The sequence below is a fragment of the Sparassis crispa genome (assembly GCF_003851025.1).
Source record: "Sparassis crispa DNA, contig_000000F, whole genome shotgun sequence".
Taxonomy (NCBI): Eukaryota; Fungi; Basidiomycota; class Agaricomycetes; order Polyporales; family Sparassidaceae; genus Sparassis; species Sparassis crispa.
The window spans coordinates 104,005-124,913 of record NW_020939747.1 but is presented as its reverse complement, the minus strand read 5'-3'; the positions used below and the strand labels follow the sequence as shown (position 1 = coordinate 124,913).

Sequence of the window (20,909 nt, the reverse complement as noted above, 5' to 3'; positions counted from 1 at the left end):
TGAGGTGGAGAACACCATTTTTCAGATGTCCTCTGCCACCACACATATTTGTTCGTATGCATTGGACAAGTCAATTTTCGACTGGTATTTGGCATGAGATACATCCATGCGTCTCTGGTCCTGGTCTGAGAATGGGGTTACATCCTTTATGGTGTTGTCATTGCATTTACGCGTATCGACAACCATCCGTAGTTTCCCACTCTTCTTCATAATGCATATCATGTGCGCTGCCTGAAGAGCCTGCTTAGACTCCCACTAGCCAGTGTCCTGGTATCATTGAACCTTGGTTAGGAGCAATGGCTTCATTGCATCAGCACATCTCGATAATCGCTGTCGATACTGCTCATCGTTATTGATGAGTGGTATTCAATAGTTGATTTCATGGAACGGTGGAAGAATTAGGGGTGGGGGACACATTATGTCCCTCGTCTTCTCAATCCAGACTTTTTGGCATTCTTGTAGTTCCTCCTCGGATGCTATTGCATTTGAGGGTCCTACTAATGTGGCGCGAATTTCTTCGTCTTTATGGTGTTCATTCAGCGCAAATGCCATCAGGTCATTTAGGCCTGATAGGTTTGGCTGACCAAACCGGTCTCACTGTGGTTCATTCATCGAGTGTCTAGTCAGTGCGAACTTCTTCGAGATGTCAGGAAAACAGTCCTTTTTGAGCTGTTTCCTGTTTCTCATAGTTGGTTTTTCTTTCGTCTTGATGTTTTCATCATTCCCCTTCCCTCTTAGGACTGTCCCCAGATTCACACCACAAGACTGAAGCAGCTTCGTGGCCATTGGTCTCATTGCGGAGTCCTATTGTGGGTTGTCTGAGGTTATGGCGGTAATGGTACTGATGTTGTTGTGCACGCAGTAGTGTGAGTGTGACATATTCTTGCACTTCGCAAGGATTGTGACCTCGTCCACTTCTGTGTAGGTCAGTATCTTTTGGCATTGGATTGATATGGTGTGGTTCTCAAAGTCGAGGACCACGCCGTATTTATGCATGAACACAGTGCCTAGTACGGCATTGTATCTATCGATATCGACAACATCTAGGTAGTGTTGTGCCTTTACTGGGCCTATGGATATAGTGAGTTGTGCATCATAGTTAATGCATGTCCTGCTTCCTTTGGTGCCCAGTTGGAGACCTATCTGGTCGTCCAGATCAATTCCATCTGCCTTCAAGATGTATGCCATTTCCGGAGAAATGGAGTTCGTTGTACATCCCAAGTCGAATAGTGTATAGGTCTTGATTCCATTGATCAAGACCTCTGCACCTAGTGTTCGTTGCATCTGTGAGTTTCGCTGAGGCTGCATGGCTGGATCAGTTAGGCGTCATATGCGTGAATCATACAGCCATGCATTCCTTGAGGATTGTGCATCCATTGCAGGTCCACTAGCATGAAGGTGTACACTTTGCATACACTTTCCAGGCTTGTGTTGATGCATGATGCCAAATCTCATCGATCCCAGATGAACTTCATAGTCATCATTCCAACCATCGTCTCCAGATGGGGGTTCACGCTCATCTGCTAATAAGTACTGTGATCCCTCTGGAGCCCAGTCTGACTCAGGATATGTCTGTTATCCTGTGTCATTCCGGTATGGCCCTTCATTACCATCAGTTTTGGGAGTCATCTCCTGTGGAGCTGACTCCTGAACTGTAACCTCTGGTTCTGCTAGTTCCTGGTTCATCTGCTCCTCATTCCCAGAGCGGTCGTCAACTACATGTTGTGCGTGTAGTCACACTGGCTGAGGTTTACCATAGTTCGGGCATGTCGGGTCTGTCGAGAAGTGGCCCTTGCCACTGCAAGAATAACAAGTGATGTTTGCATTCGTCGCCTTGTTATTCGCTGGTGGTCTCAACCCCGAGACTGCCAGGTTTGTAATAGGACGACCACCCCCATGACGTTGTCCATTGCATGGGTTCATTGTTCTATGGCCAGCATTACCAGCCTGCTGTGCATGTCCTGGGTGTGCCCCTCCTCATCCTTGTCCTTGCGGGTGGTAGGTAGGTCACGTATCTCCCATCAATGATATCATCAGCACAAGGAATGACATGGCCTTGCTTGGAATCTGGGTTCCCATATGGTCCCCGGTCTTCTGGGGCTGTCAGCAGTCCTTGTATGTATGGTATTGGTCCAGCCATCTGTTGCCCTGTTCAATCGCCAATGCCAATCGATACAGTGCATCAATGGTGTGTTTCTCAGGCAATAGTAGGTGGGCTAGATGCATTACTTCTACCATTGGTAGTGGTAACATGTCCATAAACCTCTTCCGAAAAGCATATTCCATTGGGTATTGCACCATGCGATCTGAGTGGTGTAATAGCCTGTCGTATAGCTCACTCACACCACCGCGTGATAAGCTGTACATCACCTTGTCGTACTTCTCGGATGCTATTAGCTCTGAGTCCTTGTGTAGCAATCATCTGTGAAGGTGCATCACCACATCCTCGAAGTACCATTGTCGTACTTTGCAGTTTGGTGACTGCACATTCAGGAAAAACCAGTTGGCAGCATCATCTTTAAGACTTTGCCCCAATATTCACAGACGATCTGCATCCATGGCATTGCCAGTTATGCAGAGAGTCTTGAGGTATTCCAGTAACTTCTGTAGCCAGACCTCGAATGCATCAAGATCATCCTTCCCATCATATTGCGGCGGTGGAAGCATCTTGGTGACTCTGAGGTATGCTGGTGGTTCATCGATGAGATCTCTTGATACCATCTCATCCACCATTGTATGGATCCTCTCAATTGCAGGAGACGTATCCAGAGGTATCGCTCCTGGGCCATGCGATCATTATACAGTCACGTGGCTTGTGTGCATACCTGTAGCAGCTGTCATATTCAATCGTGGGAATTGAGGGGGTCAGTTCACTGCAGTAGTGACTGCTGGGTTTGGCTGGGTCACTCCCGATTGGAATGTTACATTCCAAGCAATGTTGGGCTGTTGCATAGCCACCATTGCATTCACTGCAGGACCTTGCATTGATCCTGCAGGCCATGTGTTAGTTCCCGCCATGGACTGTCCTTGTTGTACATGCGGGTATCCAGGTCCTGCAGGTCATGTTGGTCGAGGAGGCAGTGGTGGTGGAGTCGATCCATTGGATCATGGTAGCTGTTGTCCTCCAGGTTGGTGTTCTGGAGGTGGTGTTGCGGGCCTTTGACCATTTCTCCTGAAATGGTTGAAGTCATTTCCATCATCTCTGGGGTAGGGACTGGAGTCATCTGAATCGTCACTTCTGGGTTTGCCTTTAGGAGCTGCTACTGGAGCCGTTCCAGATTGAAGTGATCCCCACATCATGCGAGGCATTGAGGATATTGGTGGTTGTACTCCGAATGCCCTCAATGCCCTTTCGGACTCTGAGGCCATCCGGTCCAGGTATCTGGTGTATATTAACATCCTTCGATCATAATCCTCATTCAGCTCTCCCTCTTGCTGTGATCGGGTCAGCCAATGGTACGCGCTCTCAAGATTTATATCGAGAGCACCTGCTGTCAGGTCCTCGACCTCTGAGGGGTATAATCCTCGCTCTACTGCTATCTCCTCGATGGAGTTCCTCATTCCTGAGGAGACTGGTTGATCCATCGGGTCAACTTCATCTCCTGAGGAGTTTCCGAGTTTGTCCATTATCCTTTCAAATCACTCATTTTGCACTTTGTGGGTCCATTCATGTGCCTCATGAATGGCCTGCATCTTGTGTTCTTGCTTTTCCTGCAAGGTGTCAAGTTTGCAGTTCACCTCTTCTTGAGCCTGCTGGAGTGCCTCTCAGGCTCTCTCTCTGTGCACGCATTCTAACGAGCTCATGCTTGCAGTGCTTCCTAGGGCTCTATCCTTAGTGTGACATATTTCGTCCGCTAAGGAAGATTTCGATTGCACTGGCAGAGCCAGGGATGGAAATCTCTGCGAGTAATGCAAAGGACATCATGGCATCCTTCTCATTCTCGTCATTTCCATTTCTTCACTGGCCTGGTGAGATCTAGTGGATCTCACCGGCACTCTAACATTATGGTCAGAGGCAGATTCCCACCGCTGTTCGTTCGTTCAGCCTCCTCATGTTAAGCATGAGGGTTCGATGTATGACAGTGTAGAGGATCGTGAGGCTGGTGATGCCAGTTCTTGTCCATGGTCCATTATTTCTGGGGCTGGCATGCTGATGTCCACGTGCACACCATCATTGAGTGCGCTCTTGGTCACGTCTGCCAGAGCTGCGTGCTTTGCCTGTCTTGACTGGGAGTGTGTTATCCGTGTGTTTTTGGGGCCTTGACTTGCCATTGGGTGGCAAGTTAAGGTTCTTGATTTCTTGATGAGGGTCTTCACTGTCGAATAAAAATTTTCACAGGGCGAAATGGACCATAAAAAAGTGTAATGAGGGGCAAGACCTTATTACACCAAACCTCAGATACAGTGCACCAAGCTCTATTCTGGAGCGTCATGCATGTATCAAGATCGTGGTGTGTAAAGTCTCTAACTTCAACACACCAACATGTGCTCGATACATGCAGTGCACATACAAACAGTATACAACAGTTATATAATACATGATGAGATTAGATAAGATTAGGGCACAAGTACTGCTTGGTACTTGTGCCCCACAATACAACAGCGGCACATTACACACACCACCCACACTATTCAAGGTGATTATACCCAGCACTGCAGTGAAACAGCAAATACAGGCTCTGTGCCCATGTCAACTATGGTCAGTGGAGTAAGCAAAGGTGTGACACCTAATTCAGCTGCCTCTGGCACTGCCACTGCAGATGGTGCATCTAAGTCGAGCAACGCCAATCTGGTACAGTCTTAGACTGGTCCTTCAGCCACCATGGGTCCTTAGGCCACCTTACATTTTCTGACTTCCTGGCCGCCTCTTCTATTTCAACTTTTTTAAATTATATCTGAATATACTAGGACTATCTTCTCCAAGCTTGTAGAAATTGTGGAGACACCAATTTTGAGTGTAATTTGCAAAAAAGTGCTTGTACATTGTTTAGTTCACAGCAAAAATCCGAAATTTTTCATGCTAGGCATCTCTATGCACACTAGAATGTTTTGGCAATATTTTCGAAGCCATCTGCTACTATCCAGGATGAGAAGGGAACTTCAACCTGGGGAGTGAGCATTTCAGAGCTCTTATCGGCGAGATGTCACATCACATATATCCTGATATAGAAATGAGCACCCATAATCTCATTTGTATCAGGAAATTCATCAATGTGATGTGACATGGCCGGAAGAGTGAGGAAAGCACTGATAAAGATTTTTTATACTGATCCACTGTGATTTCATGTTTTGCTTCAGTGATTAGGTTGTAAATACATGTAATCTTATGGTAGGAGTATGTATTAAGGTCTGTGTGCTTGCCGATCTATGAGAAAGTGTATGCATGTACCATACAGATGTGGGCAAGTGTAACGAGTCAGTTTTGATGACCGTTACTCATTATGGACTGCTTACTACTTACATAAGCAAGTTGCTTTTAATCCTTTACACTCACCATTTAGCTGTACTTACTCAGTCTTAGCATACTCTGGCTATATATTGAGTCCACTACAGCCCTGGTGAGCCTAAGGACCTAGGCTCTTTACACTTTTTTTGTAGTCTCAGAACTACTGCTGAAGTTCTGCTATGACTGGATACTACTGGCTGGATGGGCAGGAGCACTCACTGTGTCCTGCACATCATACCTATCTGGCAACACCTCTCAGGACCTCTGAAGTCACAGTCATCATCAGTGACATAGGCTGTGTTGCCAACACACTGTGAGGATGGGTTGAGGTGAACAACCTCACTCATTGGCTCACAATCGCCGACTGGCTGGTCAAGCAACACCTCCACCTCGCCACCCTTCACAAGTGCTATGCTTGCGAAGATGGCCTTACCACCATCAAGCATGCTCACCGCCACCTTGACGCCCTTGCAGAATGCTGGGGAGCCGACATTGCCCATGCAATGTTCGACGTGGCACAGAAGTGTCACCACATGACATGTGACCATGTCAAATGTGACACCTCTACTCCTACCACGCTCCCCACTTCCCCCTCTCTTGCTTCGCTCCCGTGCCACCTCAAGACTATCATGCTAAGTTAGGACCGAAAAAACCGGCCTCAAAAACTGGTAGGAGAGAGTGCGGGGGTAAAGGAGGCCAAGGAGAGGAGAAGGGAGGAGAGGAGGCCAAAGAGGAGGGTGAAGGAATGACCGCAGCGCTACCAGAAGCAGGAGCTGAGGAAGCAGAATGTGTGAGGTATGCCCGCCCTGCCGTCTCCCACAGTGCTGCTGCCATGCACCCACCTCACCGGGCGCCCAACGATGCCGACAGCGCCGACGTTCTCATGCACGACACCACTGCATCACAGCGTACGCATGCGCGTGACAGCAGTGACACAGGACATGGATGATGTGCCTGCCATGTCACCAGTGCCAGGGGTGTGCAACCACAACAGCGCAGTGCCAATGCGCCCGAGCACAGTGATGCAGCGTGGCTGCATGACCGCACCCACAGCAGCCTCAGCGCAGGATGCAGATGATGCGCCGGCCACGTCACCAGCACAAAGAGCGCAAGCCCATGACAGCCCAATGCCAATGCACCTCGCTGTCTGAGCCACCAACTGCCCAACAGCGCAGGTGGCGCCGAGCGCACCAACACACTGCAGCTGTGCAACGAAGCCCACAGCGGCCATGGTGCAGGACGCGGACGTCATGCCCGGCACACCACCAGCACTGAGGGCATGCCACATGGGCACTGACACACGAACACACCCAGCGCTGCCAATGCCTACAGCATCGCTGATGCACCACACCACACCGATAATGCCAGAGGCACATACCCAGGACGATGCGCCCGCCATGCTGCCAACACCAAGGGTGCACCATGCCAGTGCCATGACCCGGAAGCTCACTGCATCACTGACACACCCTGTTACTGCATCGCCGATGCACCACGCCATGTCACCAGCGTGAGGGGTGTGCATCCACGACAATGCAGTTCCAGTGTGCTCGGAGGTGCACCCTGCTGTCTCTGCCATGAACCACCTGACGGTGCCCATGGACTTGAGCGCACTGCTTGCGCACCCCCCTTCCCTGCCGACCACACACCCCGCATCTGACGTCTACGATGGACTGCCACCACTCTTCTGTGCCATCGAGCAGCCAACCTTGATGGTGCCAGCGGACTGCGATGCAGTGCCATGGCATCGCGCCCAGGACACCTCTGAGACAGCAGCACCTGTGTATGACAGTGTACAGTTGCTGCCCCACTCACCCTTGTCGACCTTATTAACTCCCCTATCATCCATCCTACCTCTGCGAATTCGATGGCCCGACTCTAACTTGTGGTGAGTGGGCCATTGCTTTGCATGGCAGGAACGATTCCTGAGGTTCTGTGTTCCTGCCTTTTTCTCATCATTTAATTGTTTTTACATGTATTTATCATTTTATAGTACTTCTTAGTAGTTAATTACTTGTGAAGAATGATCCATTGCATTGCATAGCATCTTGTATTTTATTCTGTATCTATTTAAAGGTTTCACCATTTGTATCTACTCAAAACAGTCACTTTAGGTGAAAATCTACTAAAATTTTATGTTAGACTAATGAGTATAAAGAACTCAAGTATTTCTTGTTAGTGTAGAATTTTTTGAAGCTCTGAAACTTTGTTTTTATTTTAACTGCATCTATGTAAAAACTCATTTCATACAGATATAAAAAAGAAATAGAGCATTAGAATATTTTATAATATTACTTATATACTCTAAGTATTATTAATAACTACATTCCAATATTTTAGTATGCTATTCATCTAATATTTTACTTACAAATATTTTGCAACAGTACTATAATAGCCCAGCATGCCATTTGTATGTTTATACAAAAAGTTACAAGAAAATGCTAGTGTTTTTTAAATAAAAGCATTATAATAGTCTATAATGTTATTCGATAACTGGTATATTGCTTAGTAATATATAGTATGCTTCTAATGATATTATACTCTTACTTATAAGATGTCATCTTATCATAATTTATAAAAAACTTATAATAGTATATAAGAGTATGCAACACAATTTATAACAATAATATATTACATTATTACATGAGCCTTATAGGTCTGCTACATCACCTACTAACTTTTTTCATAGCATTTAATATCAGTTAATAATATAGTATAATGAATATAATAATTTATATTTGTAGCTGCCTGATAATAGTCTAACACATTGCTAAGTATATCGGAGTAGGATTATTTAAAACATGGCTTTAAAATGATATTATGCTGTCCTTTTATCAAAACTATATAAGAATGTTACTAAAAATTGTTAGTATGCCTCTCATAAAAATGATCTTCAAAATTGTTTTAAAACAATACTACTAGTATGCATCTTAAAAACCTAAGTTGAAAAATGGCTATAAAATGATATTACTATGTCATTTTGTAAAATATATATAAAAACATTACTAAAAAGTGACTAGTATGCATTCTAAAAGATTCAGCTGAAAAATGGCTTCAAAATGATATTACTATGTCATTTTGTAAAATATATATAAAAACATTACTAAAAAGTGACTAGTATGCATTCTAAAAGATTCAGCTGAAAAATGGCTTCAAAATGATATTACTATGTCATTTTATAAAATCTATATAAAAATGTCACTAAAAAGTGATTCGTATGTGTTCTAAAAGATTCAGCTTCAAAAAGGCTTTAAACTGAGATTACTACATCATTTTATAAATTTATATAAAAACATGACTAAAAAGTCATTAATATTCATTCTTCAAGGATCACCTTAACAGCCTACTATGTTATGTACCTATGCCAAGGTAACTATCTGATAGAAGTTTCTTAGAATTTTTGGATTCTATACGCCACAATTTTTCTAATATTTTTATAATTTTTGCTGATTTTTTCGAAGTGTTTGCTCCAATAGGCATCTATTTAATAGCAAAAAGAAGTAGAGTAGAGTCTCATATGACCCAAATCATTCTCATCATCCAAAAAATGTCTGAAAGTTTTATATATGTAATAGTCTACTATGTCATCAGATTTCTAGTACGGCATCTAATATTTATTTGTAAGTGTCTCACAGTAGTCTGACATACTACATTTTATTTTTAATAGAGGCCTTACAATGTCCTATAATGTGATCTGGTAATGTCTAGTAAACTCTTACAATATTTTACTACATAGTTTACTAACTTTTAGCAAGTTGCTCAGTATTATAATGATCTTATAATGGCCTGGTATGTCATCTCACATTTATTTGTAAGGCATTATAATAATCTGAAAGCTCACCTAGTATCAGTTTGTAGGAGTCTTATAACAATTTACAATGTAACAAATGTGACTGTAAGGATCACTACCAAAAATGTTACGAATGTGCCTATAAGAATCACTACAAAAAATGACACTAAAAACTGTTGCCAATGTTCCTATAAGAATCACTACAAAAAATCACCTCAGAAACTGTTACTAATGTGCCTACAAGAATTACTACAAAAAATGTTACCAACCTGTCTATATGTACCACTACAAAAAATGACACTAAAAACTGTTACAAATGTGCCTATAAGAATCACTAAAAAAATGACCCTAGAAACTGTTACAAATGTGCCTACAAGAATCACTACAAAAAATGTTACTAACATGCCTATACAAATCACTACAAAGAAGGACACCAGAAACTGTTACAAATGTGCCTATATGAACCACTACAAAAAATGACAATATAGTAAAATGTATACGAGAAGTTGTATTTTCTACTAACTTCTAGTGTGCCATTTAATAATGTGTAGTAAGTGTCCTACAATGTCTCACTATATATTGATAAGTTGTGTGAGTTGATAAGGGCTGTACTATTAAATAGTCTACAAAGTTGCCTACTTACTCTTAGTAGATGATCTAGTAATGTTCAGCAAGTCAACAACACCCTGTGATACTGGCTCCTAATGTATCCTATAGTATCAGTTTGTAATGAGCTTACAATAGTCGGAAATGTTACCTGGCATCATTTTGTAAGAACCTTCAGTAACCTTTGCTTATAAGAATCACTACAAAAATTGACACTAGAAACTGCACAAATTTGCTTATAAGAATCAGTACAAAAAATGAGACTAGAAACTGTTACAAATGTGCCTATAGCAAGGTATCTGTATACTCTTTAGTATCAGTATTGAGCTTACACCAGATGTCACTGGGAAAAAACTCCAATAACCTGCAATAGTGTCTAGTAATCTCTAGTAAATGTCCTAGTATGCAAGTTTATAATGGCCTTACAATAGTTAGATATGTTATCTAATATCAGTTTGTAAGATGCTTACAATAGTCTGGTATACCACTTAGTATCCATTGGTAGGGGCCTTATAGTAGCCTACAAAGGGATATATTGACTTCTAGCATGTTGTATGGTAACACTTAGTAAGCCTCCTACAATGTGTTATTATACTGTTTATTGAATTTTAGTACACCCTCTAGAATCAGTTTGTAAGGGCCTCACAATATTCTGATATGTCATCTAGTTTGTGTTGTAAAGGCCTTATAATGGTAAACTTTAAAATGTCACCTAGTATGAGTTTGTAAAGACCTCACAATTGTTGTCATAACCTGTACTTATATCAAAACTCCGAGCCTATAGTGCTTAAAAGCTGCCTTACAACAGTTACTAATGAAGCTAATAACCTAGAAGCCAAGCTCTATAGTGGTCCCGGGTATACCTGGTGAATGGCTCTTTAGTCCAGAAACAGAAGTGCTGACTTTGAATATTTTTCTGCATTTAGTAAATCTACAGCCACCAGAGCGCTGAGAACGAAAAAAGTGTCGACGCGCTCGATTTTTTGGATCACATCGACGCTTTTTTCGTTGTCTGCTCAAACCTTAACCAATTTAGGCAAGTCTCTTGCAACTGGTTCCCACACTTTCAGCCAAACTTGCAAGGCCTGTAGCTCACTCAATTCTACTCGGATTTTGATGAACCAAGTAGGCATTCTGACCAGTTTTTTGAGCTGGATCTGATGGTATCACTTTCAGAATACAGGAATCACTTTCTGCAGTGCTACAATCCATTTTAGCTCAAAGCACTTGTTTTCACGCATCTAGCCAAATTTGCCAGGCTTGTAGTTCACTCAATTCTGCTTGGATTTGAATAAACCCGGTAGCCATTCTGACCGAATTTTCAAGCTGAATCTGACGGTGTTACTCTTAGAATATCAGGATCACTTGCTAGAGTGGTAGAATCCATTTTCTCAGTTTTCTCTCACTTTTGCTTGTGTCTTTAATGTACACTGCTTGTAAAAAATAAGGTGCCCAATATAACATGTTTATGTGCATTTTAGAATCATTCACAAATTTTCCTGGCATTTAGACAATTTTCTACACTTCACACTGAGCATTCTAATTCAAAACTGAGCTATCTCAGCTAGTTTTACTCAGATTTACTTGAATTAAGGAAGCATTATGCTCTATTTCCCTCACAGATTTCAATGGTACTGCTTTTTATGTGTTGGAATTAGTTTGTGCTTCTACAATTTCACTAACTATAATGCATTGATCATTTGTAGCTGCTGTGGCACTTTTATTGATCACTATTTGTACAAGTTGTGTTGGTTTTCACTACAATTAGTTTGAAAGACTGACTGTATGCAAGATGTAGTACAGTAACAAAAGGCACTACAAAGTTTGTAGTTAAACCCTAGACCTAACCCAGGACTAGGTGCATGTGATGCATACAAATTTGTATTGAAAAGTCGTTCTCATGCATAGGGGCCATTTCATCTGTCCCTCAGAATTTGGCAGAAGCCCTGTCCCATAAAGAATGATTCCTTCATACCTCAGGAATCGTAAACTTTGCCACATCGACTAGCACTGGCAGTGGGCCCGCCCACAGGACCCATGCCTCCCAAACCACTGTGTGCAGTCTCCTCAGACACCCCCGGTCATTGTCTATGAAACTGTAACCTGAGGTGGATCTAACGGGTTTTCTGGAGTGGAAGGGAGTGTGCGCATCGCACATTTATTTTATGGTATACATTCTATTTATTTCCCTTATATGTAGTACACTTTACCTTACCATATCCTCATCTATTCCCCTTCTCTTCCCTTTCTTCTCCCTTAAGTTGTTTCTGGTAGAGGAGGGTGTAACAAGTCAGTTTTGATGACTGTTACTCGTTATGGACTGCTTACTACTTACATAAGCAAGTTGCTTTTAATCCTTTACACTCACCATCTAGCTGTACTTACTCAGTCTTAGCTTACTCTGGCTATATATTGAGTCCACTACAGCCCTGGTGAGCCTAAGGACCTAGGCTCTTTACAGCAAGATTTCAGTGGCCGAAGGACCTGTATAAGACTGTAGATGTGGACATACCTCCAAAGTCATGCAAGAGAGGTGCAATGAACACCAGTATTATGTCAGAGTCAAGTGTGGCCACTGAATTGAGAGCAGATGCGAAAATCTCGTCAAGTGTGGCTGACACAATATCCAGAAGTATGATGCCCAGATCAGGCTCAATTGGTACAGGAGATTGAGAAAAATGTGACATCAGGATAATTGAAGATAGATCCTGAGACTCGAGAAGAGAAATGTGTGAGTTCTCCAATGGTCACAATGAGCTCGTAGTGGTGGTGGGTATCACAACAGTGGAAGACTATGCAGACATCCATATTAAGAGACTGTTGCAATGCAAATACAAACTAACCTTGCATTTTCTACACAGACACGTGTGCCCTCTTAGGCTAGGGGGCATTGCCATTTTTGTTCTGACAACCTTTTTGGCAGTGAATAGTACCTGGATGCAAAAGAAGACTCAGCAGGTTTACTAAAAGTATCAAAGATAGATACAAATTTCTTCAGTCTGCTGGCATTAGTGCAATGTAGGATGTTAGATAATAACTCTAATCTATGAGAAATAGGATAATGCAGGGTGCAATATGAACAATAAAGAGACTGAGAATTCAATGAAAAATATGCAACGTGATTGAGGCACGAAGTGAAGGAAAGCAATAAATGTGCAAAGGTAATTAATACAGTGCTCGTGTATGAGAAGTCTGAATGCAATGCAAGATTGAAGCTATAGTTAACAATCACAAGTATAGCCCAGTATTTTGTGTGAAAAAGGGTTAAAGTAAAGCTTACAGAAAAACTATGAAAAAGGAATAAAGAATAATTTCCAAAAAAAACTGTGATTCTAAGCTGCTGATTGAACAATCACAGTATTTCCCATAAAAATTCATTATGCTCTCTTCAAAGTTTTTTCTTATGCTTTACTTTATGTACTTTTTCAGGGTTTTTCCCTGAGAAATACTCAACCATGCGTCTTGTGAACGCTGGATATAAATGTCAGCAAGAAGGCAAGATCCTACAGTACAAAAAATGCATGGAAAATCGGACAGAACAGCTACTGATGACGAAGCACAGGAAGTGTGAAGTACTGATGGCCTCAAGGCAACAAAAACTAACACTCTAGGAATGAGTCCCACTCCGCTGTGCAGGAGCGGACACAAGGACGTGGCAGTGGGCATCGGTATTGATCGACAGATGAGGAGGAGTTTACGAGAAATAATGACGGGAGGGGAGTCAGGTTGAAGAGGAAGAACAAAAGCCGAAATGACGGGCTGATTGTAGACGGAGACCAGAAAAGGTGAGCTCGACGGAGGCAGCGTCGAGCAGCACGATGCCGTCGAATAGGAGGATGACGATGAGGGAGGTTCGTTCATAAGGGAAGATGGGACTAGAGAATTTGGTGCACGTGTTCCACAAACATTATCGCCGAATGAGGAAGGCAGGAGACGTCTCCCATCCAGGCGACGGTTCAGTCGCATTATAAGGGGGACAGTTCTGTCTCCGTATATTCACTGGCGGTTATCCCCACAACGGGGCAAGAAAGGGCGGGTAGCTCACGCATAACCGTACAAGGTGCGGGTACAGCTTCCTATGTCGACTCTCTGCACTGCGTTTACCGAGTTCCCAGTGCTGTTATCAAACCGCTCAACTCTTTTGTCAAGTGAGTTCCGTTTCTCCTTTGCTGCTTCCCCTATCTTAATTTCTCCTTTCGTGTTCTTTTTCTCCAGTGTCTAGCACCACCACTTTGTCACCACTCGTGTTGCTGTGGCCGCCACTAACGACCCCAACTCTCTTCCCACTATTCGCGCCAGCTTGTCCGGCTACACTGTCCCTGCTGCAGTTCTGACTGCTCCGTACCCTCCTTCACCTGTCGAGGCCAAGTACTTCTACTACGGCATACCCTCTCAGCCCCCTTTGGTCACTCGCTCCAGCGCCAACGTCTGGGTCAAGCCGACGGGCCCCGAAGCATACTTTGATCCCAAGGAGTCTAGTCCTATCGGTTTGCACCCTCTCTGAGAGATCTGGGAGGCCACGGTCGGTCCCGCCATGGTTCACTATTTGGACTCCAAGGGGGTGAAATGTACGAGTCTGGACCCAGTTCACATGGGGTACGCTGGCGAGTCTTCCCCTCCCATTATCGTATGGATAGGAGTTGTCCCTGGCTCCCTCTCTGCCGAGGATGATGTCGAGGTCGCGACTCACTGCAAGAGTATCCTTTCTGCTCACGATATTGACGACGTCCACGTCGAAATTCGCGAGTCGGAGGTCATCCGCTCCGCCGGTCCCAAGATGTACAAGCCCGTCCTCACCTCCAATGCCACCACCCGGGCCCGAGAGCCTTTCTCCACTGCCCTTGGTCTCCCCATCTGCGCCGAAGTTACCCCATCCATCGAGGGAACTGGTGGATTCTTCATCTCCGACCCTCGCAACCCCAGCAAGATCTACCTCGTCATGGCCAGACACGTCGTCTTCCACCCTGATAAGGGTTCCAATGAGCTCTACCAGCACTGCGACTCCAGCCAGTGCTGCAGGAACATCTTGCTGTTTGGCGACACTGCTATCGAGAAGCATATCACGGCCATCGAGTCCGAGATCGGTGGCAAGCATATCATCATCAAGCAGCTCGAGAGGCGGTTGGAGATTGCTGAGCAGCTGGATGAGGAGGACGCTGAGGTGGAGTGGAATCAGGTCCTGCCCCAGTTGGAGGAGGCGTGGAAGGCGATCGGAGCCCTCGAGAAGTTCCTCGCGGACGACTCCAGAGACTGGAAGAAGCGGGAGAACTGTGTGCTCGGCTACATCATTCTGTCTCCCCCCATCGGTCTCGACGTCAGGGAGGAAGGGTTCATGGAGGACTGGGCAGTGATTGAGATCGATGATTCCAAAGTCGACTTGACCAACTTCATCAGAAACGTCATCGACCTCAGCACCACCACCCCCGTCGACAAGCTCACAGCCTGGATGATCCCCCACCCCGCCAACCCGCCTTCATTCGAGTATCCGGGAAGCCATCTCCTCGAGTTGTACGGCACCATCTCGGACGAGGAGATGTGGAAGCCTAGCCCGAAGACCCTCGACCACGACAACGACCCATGCATTATGGTCATCAAGCGCGGCTACGCCTCCGACCTCACTGTCGGATGCCTCAACGCCATTCGTTCATTCACCAGGGTCTACTTCAAGGGCCAGCCCGGTCAGATGTCGAAGGAGGTCGCCGTCTTGCCTCACAACTACAAGTCTGGTGCCGTCTCCAGGCCTGGCAACTCTGGCTCGGCTGTCATCGATGGCAAGGGCAGGTTTGCTGGCTTGCTCACTGGCGGTGCTAGAGTCACTGAAGAGTCCGACTGCACCTACCTTACCTCCATCAACTTCCTCCTCAAGTGCATGTTGGAGCACGGTCTCAAGGCTAACCTCTCCCCCTCCCTCAATGCTTAAATGCCATCCGCTCTTCAGATCCCGAAGCCGACTCATTTCTTCCTCTCTTCAAGTTGTTCTATGACTTCTTCTTATCCTTATCCCTTTTCCCGTCTGCCCACTCGTTTCTTCTACGACCTCCTTTTTTTACTCTTCACTCTCCTTTTATCTACGGACTCGTCATCAGTTAGGTACTGGATACTTCCTTCGTACGGCACTCGGTCTCATGCTGGGCATGATGTGGCTTCTTCCACACTGCGGTATTAACCCCTTGTCTCCTTCTCTTACTTAATCGCCTATGATGTACTTCTACACGATATGCTGTTGCAAAATGACATTGTTACTTCACGGGTATTCACTTACGTTCGATGGACTGAAGCGCCTCATAGGTACGTACCCTGCGGTGCAAGCTTAAGCCGTTTACGATCTTCTGCCACCTTCGATCTCATTTCATTCTGACCGCATGTATCTCTCAGCACCATGACTTCCGTTGGGCTTTTGCCAGCTGTTTCACTCTTTCAATCTTCGCCAACGCAGTGCTTACTACATGCATCAGGGAAACGGCAATTTCATCTTATCTGTCTGATTGATCTGGCCCCAGATGTTCCAGACACTAAGTCCTTCAGACGATGTCGTCTGAATTCATGAGGTCCCTTTCTGAATTCAGAGGATTCAGACGGCTCTCAGCTAGATTCAGACGGCTCTCAGCTAGATTCAGATGCATTTCAGATGGCTCTCAGCTAGATTCAGATGCATTTCAGACGGATTCAGGCAAGCTTCAGACGTGTATGGAAAATGAACGTGAATTCAGGGTAACGGAGGATTAGTACCAGGTACTGTAGCTGGGCTACGGTATGGGTAGGAAAGTAAATAAACCAATATAAACACGTGAAGTCGTACTATTAGGGTGAGTTCGTGAACAAACAGAAACATACTAAAGAGTTCGGATACGGATCAGGGTAGGTGGGTGTAGCAAGCGCAAAGGGTCATGGACAAGGGTATTGAGGTGGGCCAGCAAGCGGGTCCGCATGAATATGTAACCTCACAGAGAGAATCTACCAGTAGTTGAGCCACAATCTGAGAAGACAGGAACGACAACAGCAATTACCCTTAAAGTTTAAATCTCCATGTCGCCGTCACTGGCGGATTCATCGTCAATATTGCCATGCTCGGCATCAACGACTTCATCCCACTCATCACCACCAAGGTCAGCGGGCATGATACTTGACAGGCGTGCCAAAGGTGCAGCGGCATTTATAATTTTGTTCCAGGTCGCTTCCCTCAGGCTCGCGATCGAGAGCATGTAGTAGTCGGTCGACCGGCCATGGATATCCTGAGAAAACTTCTGATCAGTCTTTATGAACACGCCACTCTCATACTGCCTCAAGGCATGCTCAACCTGGATAGCATGAGCGTGGATATTTCATCGCAAGCAGTAACATATGAAAAATGTACGGAGGCAAGACATAAGCCAAGCGCAGCACAAGGCGGCTCATTGGAATCAAGAGCACAGTTCGTAGCTGCGAAGTGGCATCCAAGCGTACGCAGCACGTACGTTGACTGGAATGCACCCTTCACGGAGACTCTCTGCATATGATATATGAGGTCTGACAGTGGCAATACTTGAAACGAAGCAGAAATACGTACCGGGGCTTTGCCATTCTGACCCTTCATTGTCGCACCAGCATACCGAAATGGCAAATTGGGCCCGATGACATAACGAATGTACGCGGCCCTCTCTTCCTCTGTCACCAGTCCATTGTCCTCGTCCTCGAAGAATGCAGAAACGGCAGCAACACCTGCCTTCGCTATGCTGTATCTCCACTCGTACACCTTCTGTTGAGCCTGTAGTAATCGGTATCAGCAAGGAACTTTTCAGGTAGCAACAAAATGCTTACAATGTCATAGACTGGCTCACGAGGCACGACGACGAGCGGGATATCTGGGAAGAACTCATCCCACAACTCTTGCAGGATGGCGACCAAGTCAAAGCCTGTAAAGTTCCACGGATTTGAAGCGGATTCGCCCAAGGTTTCCAGGTAACGCAGAATCAGCTGGTGATGCCATACCCACATCGATGCACTTGGGATTGGGAGATCGGTGTTTGTGAACTTCCTGCTGCCATTGGGGTGACGAACGGCAATGACTGGCCCTCGCTCTACAGGCTGAGAGTCCACTGCTCGAGCTCTGGGATTGATTTCGACAACACCCTTCGAGAATGACTGTAAGGACAGCCGTGAAGTAAATGTGAGTACTTACCAATGTCGTGTGAGGGTGTATAGCTTTGCCATCACCTACAGCTACACGTTCCACCAGATCATCTTCGTCAGAGTCCTCTACCAGGGTTGCTCCAGCATTGACGATGATACCCCCCATGCTTGCTCCGTTGGAGGCTGCAGACGTCTTCACCTTGGCAGTGGTCGAGGTAGTGTTCTTTGATGAATGCGGTGTCCACGTTGACCGAACTCCAGTGTGAGTAGCTTTTGACCTCTTCACATGATGTCTGGTAAATTCTCAAATTCAGATCATTTCAGAGGATGAAAATCAAATATTAAACTTACTCTGTGGCACCCACGACTTCCTGCAACTCAGCCTTGCGCTTGCGCGTCGCCGCCAGTGCTGTAGATCCAATAACTGGGGCTCTGTTCTCCTTCCCTTGTCCCACTTTCTTGACAACTGTGGTCACCTCCTTCCTCTTGTGTGCCGCCTCTACATCAGCATGTGAAAGTTTTTTGGCCTTACCGCCATTAGCCCCAATTCTGTTCCCTTCGCGAAGACCCGCAGCGTCAACATCTGCCGCAGTGCTAGGCCCAGCACGGAAGCCTGTGAAGGATGCCAATGTACGTCCAGCATCCTCGTGGTCATCCACATCCTGATGGGCCATCTCCTCCTCGAGCTCGGCAATCCGCTGAGCTACTGCCTGCCTCTTAACTTCGGCTTCACGACGCCGAGCATCTACTTGCTGACGCTCTTCTACAACCTGAGCAGAAGTGCGACGAGGCTTCTGACCTTCAGCTTGAATACCAGCAAGGACACAATAGTTCAGCTGGCCATTGCGTGAGCGAGTGGCATAGCCAGACATATTTGTAAAACCAGAGTGTGTAAGGTGAGCAAACAAATGAGATTTTATGGGCAAAAGGGAGTGTAGTTGCAATGCAAAGAGTGCGCCAGTGCGTTGAGTTGGAATGGGGTTACCATTGAGAAATCACCTTTTCTTTTATATATGACAAGAAGTGGGCCCACCGGTCTGATCTCCATGGTGAAACTGATCAAACTGCGCTGAGTAAGAGTTAGACGAAAGAACGAGCACCAGCACACACCACACAGGTTTAAGGTCGAAACCCGTGGCCGAGACGTCTGAGGTAAATCTAGACTTCAAGTTGCAAAGCTGGTTACTGATCTGTCACACTTGTAGCTGGGCGACAATCAGTGGTTGTTCGTTATCGTTACTGCTAGTACCTTGAATGTATCAGCTCATACAATGGTCAATATTCTGTAACTCAAGTGCTCTCCTCATTCTCAAGGATGCAAGGTCATCCTCCTCGCAAAAAGTACAATTCTAGCTGTCTCTGTTGTCCATCCTGTGGTAGGGAATGCCGCAATTCCTCAGGCCTGACTCAGTACTTCAACGCTGTCCATGCACTTGCCCAGGAACATCGTGCTCCACCCAGCTCACATCATCCCCCCTGCGAAGATGAACCCAGTAGCCATCTGCCTAGTCCACATCTCCTAGGACATGAAGATTTTCCCCTGGAAGATAATGGAGATGTAGACGTGAATGAAGATGCTGCACGGATTTTTGAACATTCAATACTCAATGGTACGTTGTACTCTATGTCTCAGCTGTGCCTTGCTGACGTTGAACAGGCAGCCCATGCGACAAAGATGGCAATTTCATCACACCTTTCAGTCATGTTACCTGAACTGAACTCCCATTTACCCTGACATTGTCATGAACTGGACAGCCAGCGGACGTCGGCCCATTGTCACCATGTTGACCTCTACCAGCAGTGGGCCCATACCTTTCATGTGTGGGATACTAGCAGTGGGCCCACTGCTAGTGTTCTTATCCCAGTGCTCGGCCCACTAGCAGGGCATATTACAGTGTTGTAACCGTTAAGCAATGGGCCCACCGCCACAGGTCAGAGGGTGGGCCGACGCCAGAGCATGTTATCGCCATCGATGGGCCCACTGCCAAAGTATGATCAATGAGCAGTGGGCCCATCGCCACGAGTGTAAGATGACGGATGGGCCCACCGCCAAAGGTCAGAGTGTTGGCCATGGCCAGAGCATGTTTGTCTGAGCAATCGGCCCACCGCCAGAGTATGACGAATGAGATGACGGATGGGCCCACCGCCAAAGGTCAGAGTGTTGGCCATGGCCAGAGCATGTTTGTCTGAGCAATCGGCCCACCGCCAAAGTATGACGAATGAGCAGTGGGCCGATCACCCAGAGTGTAACCTGAAGGATGGGCCCACCGCCAAAGGTTAGAGGGTTGACGATTGCCAGAGCATGTTATCGCCAGCAATCAGCCCATCGCCAAAGCACCCTCAGTGAGGGCCTTACTGCAAGCACCCATGGGATAGGTCATTGCCAGGACATGTTTCCGCCAGCAATCGGCCCACCGCCAAAAGCCAGTGGGTTGGCCAACGCCAGAGCATGTTATCGCCAGCAATCGGCCCACCGCCAAAGGCCAGTGAGTTGACGATCACCAGGATATGTCATCGCCACCAATGGGCCCATTGTCACATACAGCCCTGCAGTTTCTGGGCGCATTGGTGGTGATGACGTGCTCTGGTGATCGCTAATCCTCTGACCTTTGCTGGTGGGCCCATCACTCACCAGCACTCATAGCGGAGGGCCAATTGGTGGCGAAAACACGGCTTGGCGATGGCCAACCCTCTGACCCTTGGCAGTGGGCCCTTTGCTGGCGGAGCGATATTCCCATGCAGTGAAGCTTTCACTCAGGTCCTTTGGCGATGGGCCAATTGCTGGTAACAACATGCCTTGGTGATGGCGAGCGCAGTCCGCCCATCTCAAGAGTACACTGGAGGAGCGATGGGCTTTAGAGCTTAGTGATGCAGAAGTGAATGTATCCATTTTGTACTGGTATACAAGCTGTTACATAGCGGTCATATATTGCTAACACCAAAACGCTCAAAGATACTAGT

At 46.0% G+C, this 20,909-nt stretch overlaps 3 protein-coding genes across 3 annotated transcripts; 2 read left to right on the top strand and 1 right to left on the bottom strand.

The window, feature by feature from the left end:
- Nucleotides 1-13,917: 13,917 nt before the first annotated feature.
- SCP_0100350 (hypothetical protein) lies at nt 13,918-14,343 on the top strand (the record flags this gene model as incomplete). The annotated part of the gene is made up of 2 exons (XM_027752275.1): nt 13,918-13,953; nt 14,062-14,343. 2 exons carry the CDS (start codon nt 13,918-13,920, stop codon nt 14,341-14,343), a joined length of 318 nt encoding a protein of 105 aa, XP_027608076.1.
- Nucleotides 14,344-14,373: 30 nt separating this feature from the next.
- Nucleotides 14,374-15,759, top strand: SCP_0100340 (hypothetical protein; the record flags this gene model as incomplete). Its single annotated transcript, XM_027752274.1, has 1 exon — nt 14,374-15,759. The coding sequence occupies one exon, from the start codon at nt 14,374-14,376 to the stop codon at nt 15,757-15,759; it is 1,386 nt and encodes a 461-aa protein (XP_027608075.1).
- A 1,096-nt stretch (nt 15,760-16,855) lies between these two features.
- On the bottom strand, nt 16,856-18,820 carry SCP_0100330 (hypothetical protein; the record flags this gene model as incomplete). Its single annotated transcript, XM_027752273.1, has 6 exons — nt 16,856-17,137; nt 17,194-17,325; nt 17,386-17,583; nt 17,637-17,948; nt 17,998-18,241; nt 18,300-18,820. The coding sequence occupies 6 exons, from the start codon at nt 18,818-18,820 to the stop codon at nt 16,856-16,858; spliced, it is 1,689 nt and encodes a 562-aa protein (XP_027608074.1).
- Between the last annotated feature and the right edge of the window lie 2,089 nt (nt 18,821-20,909).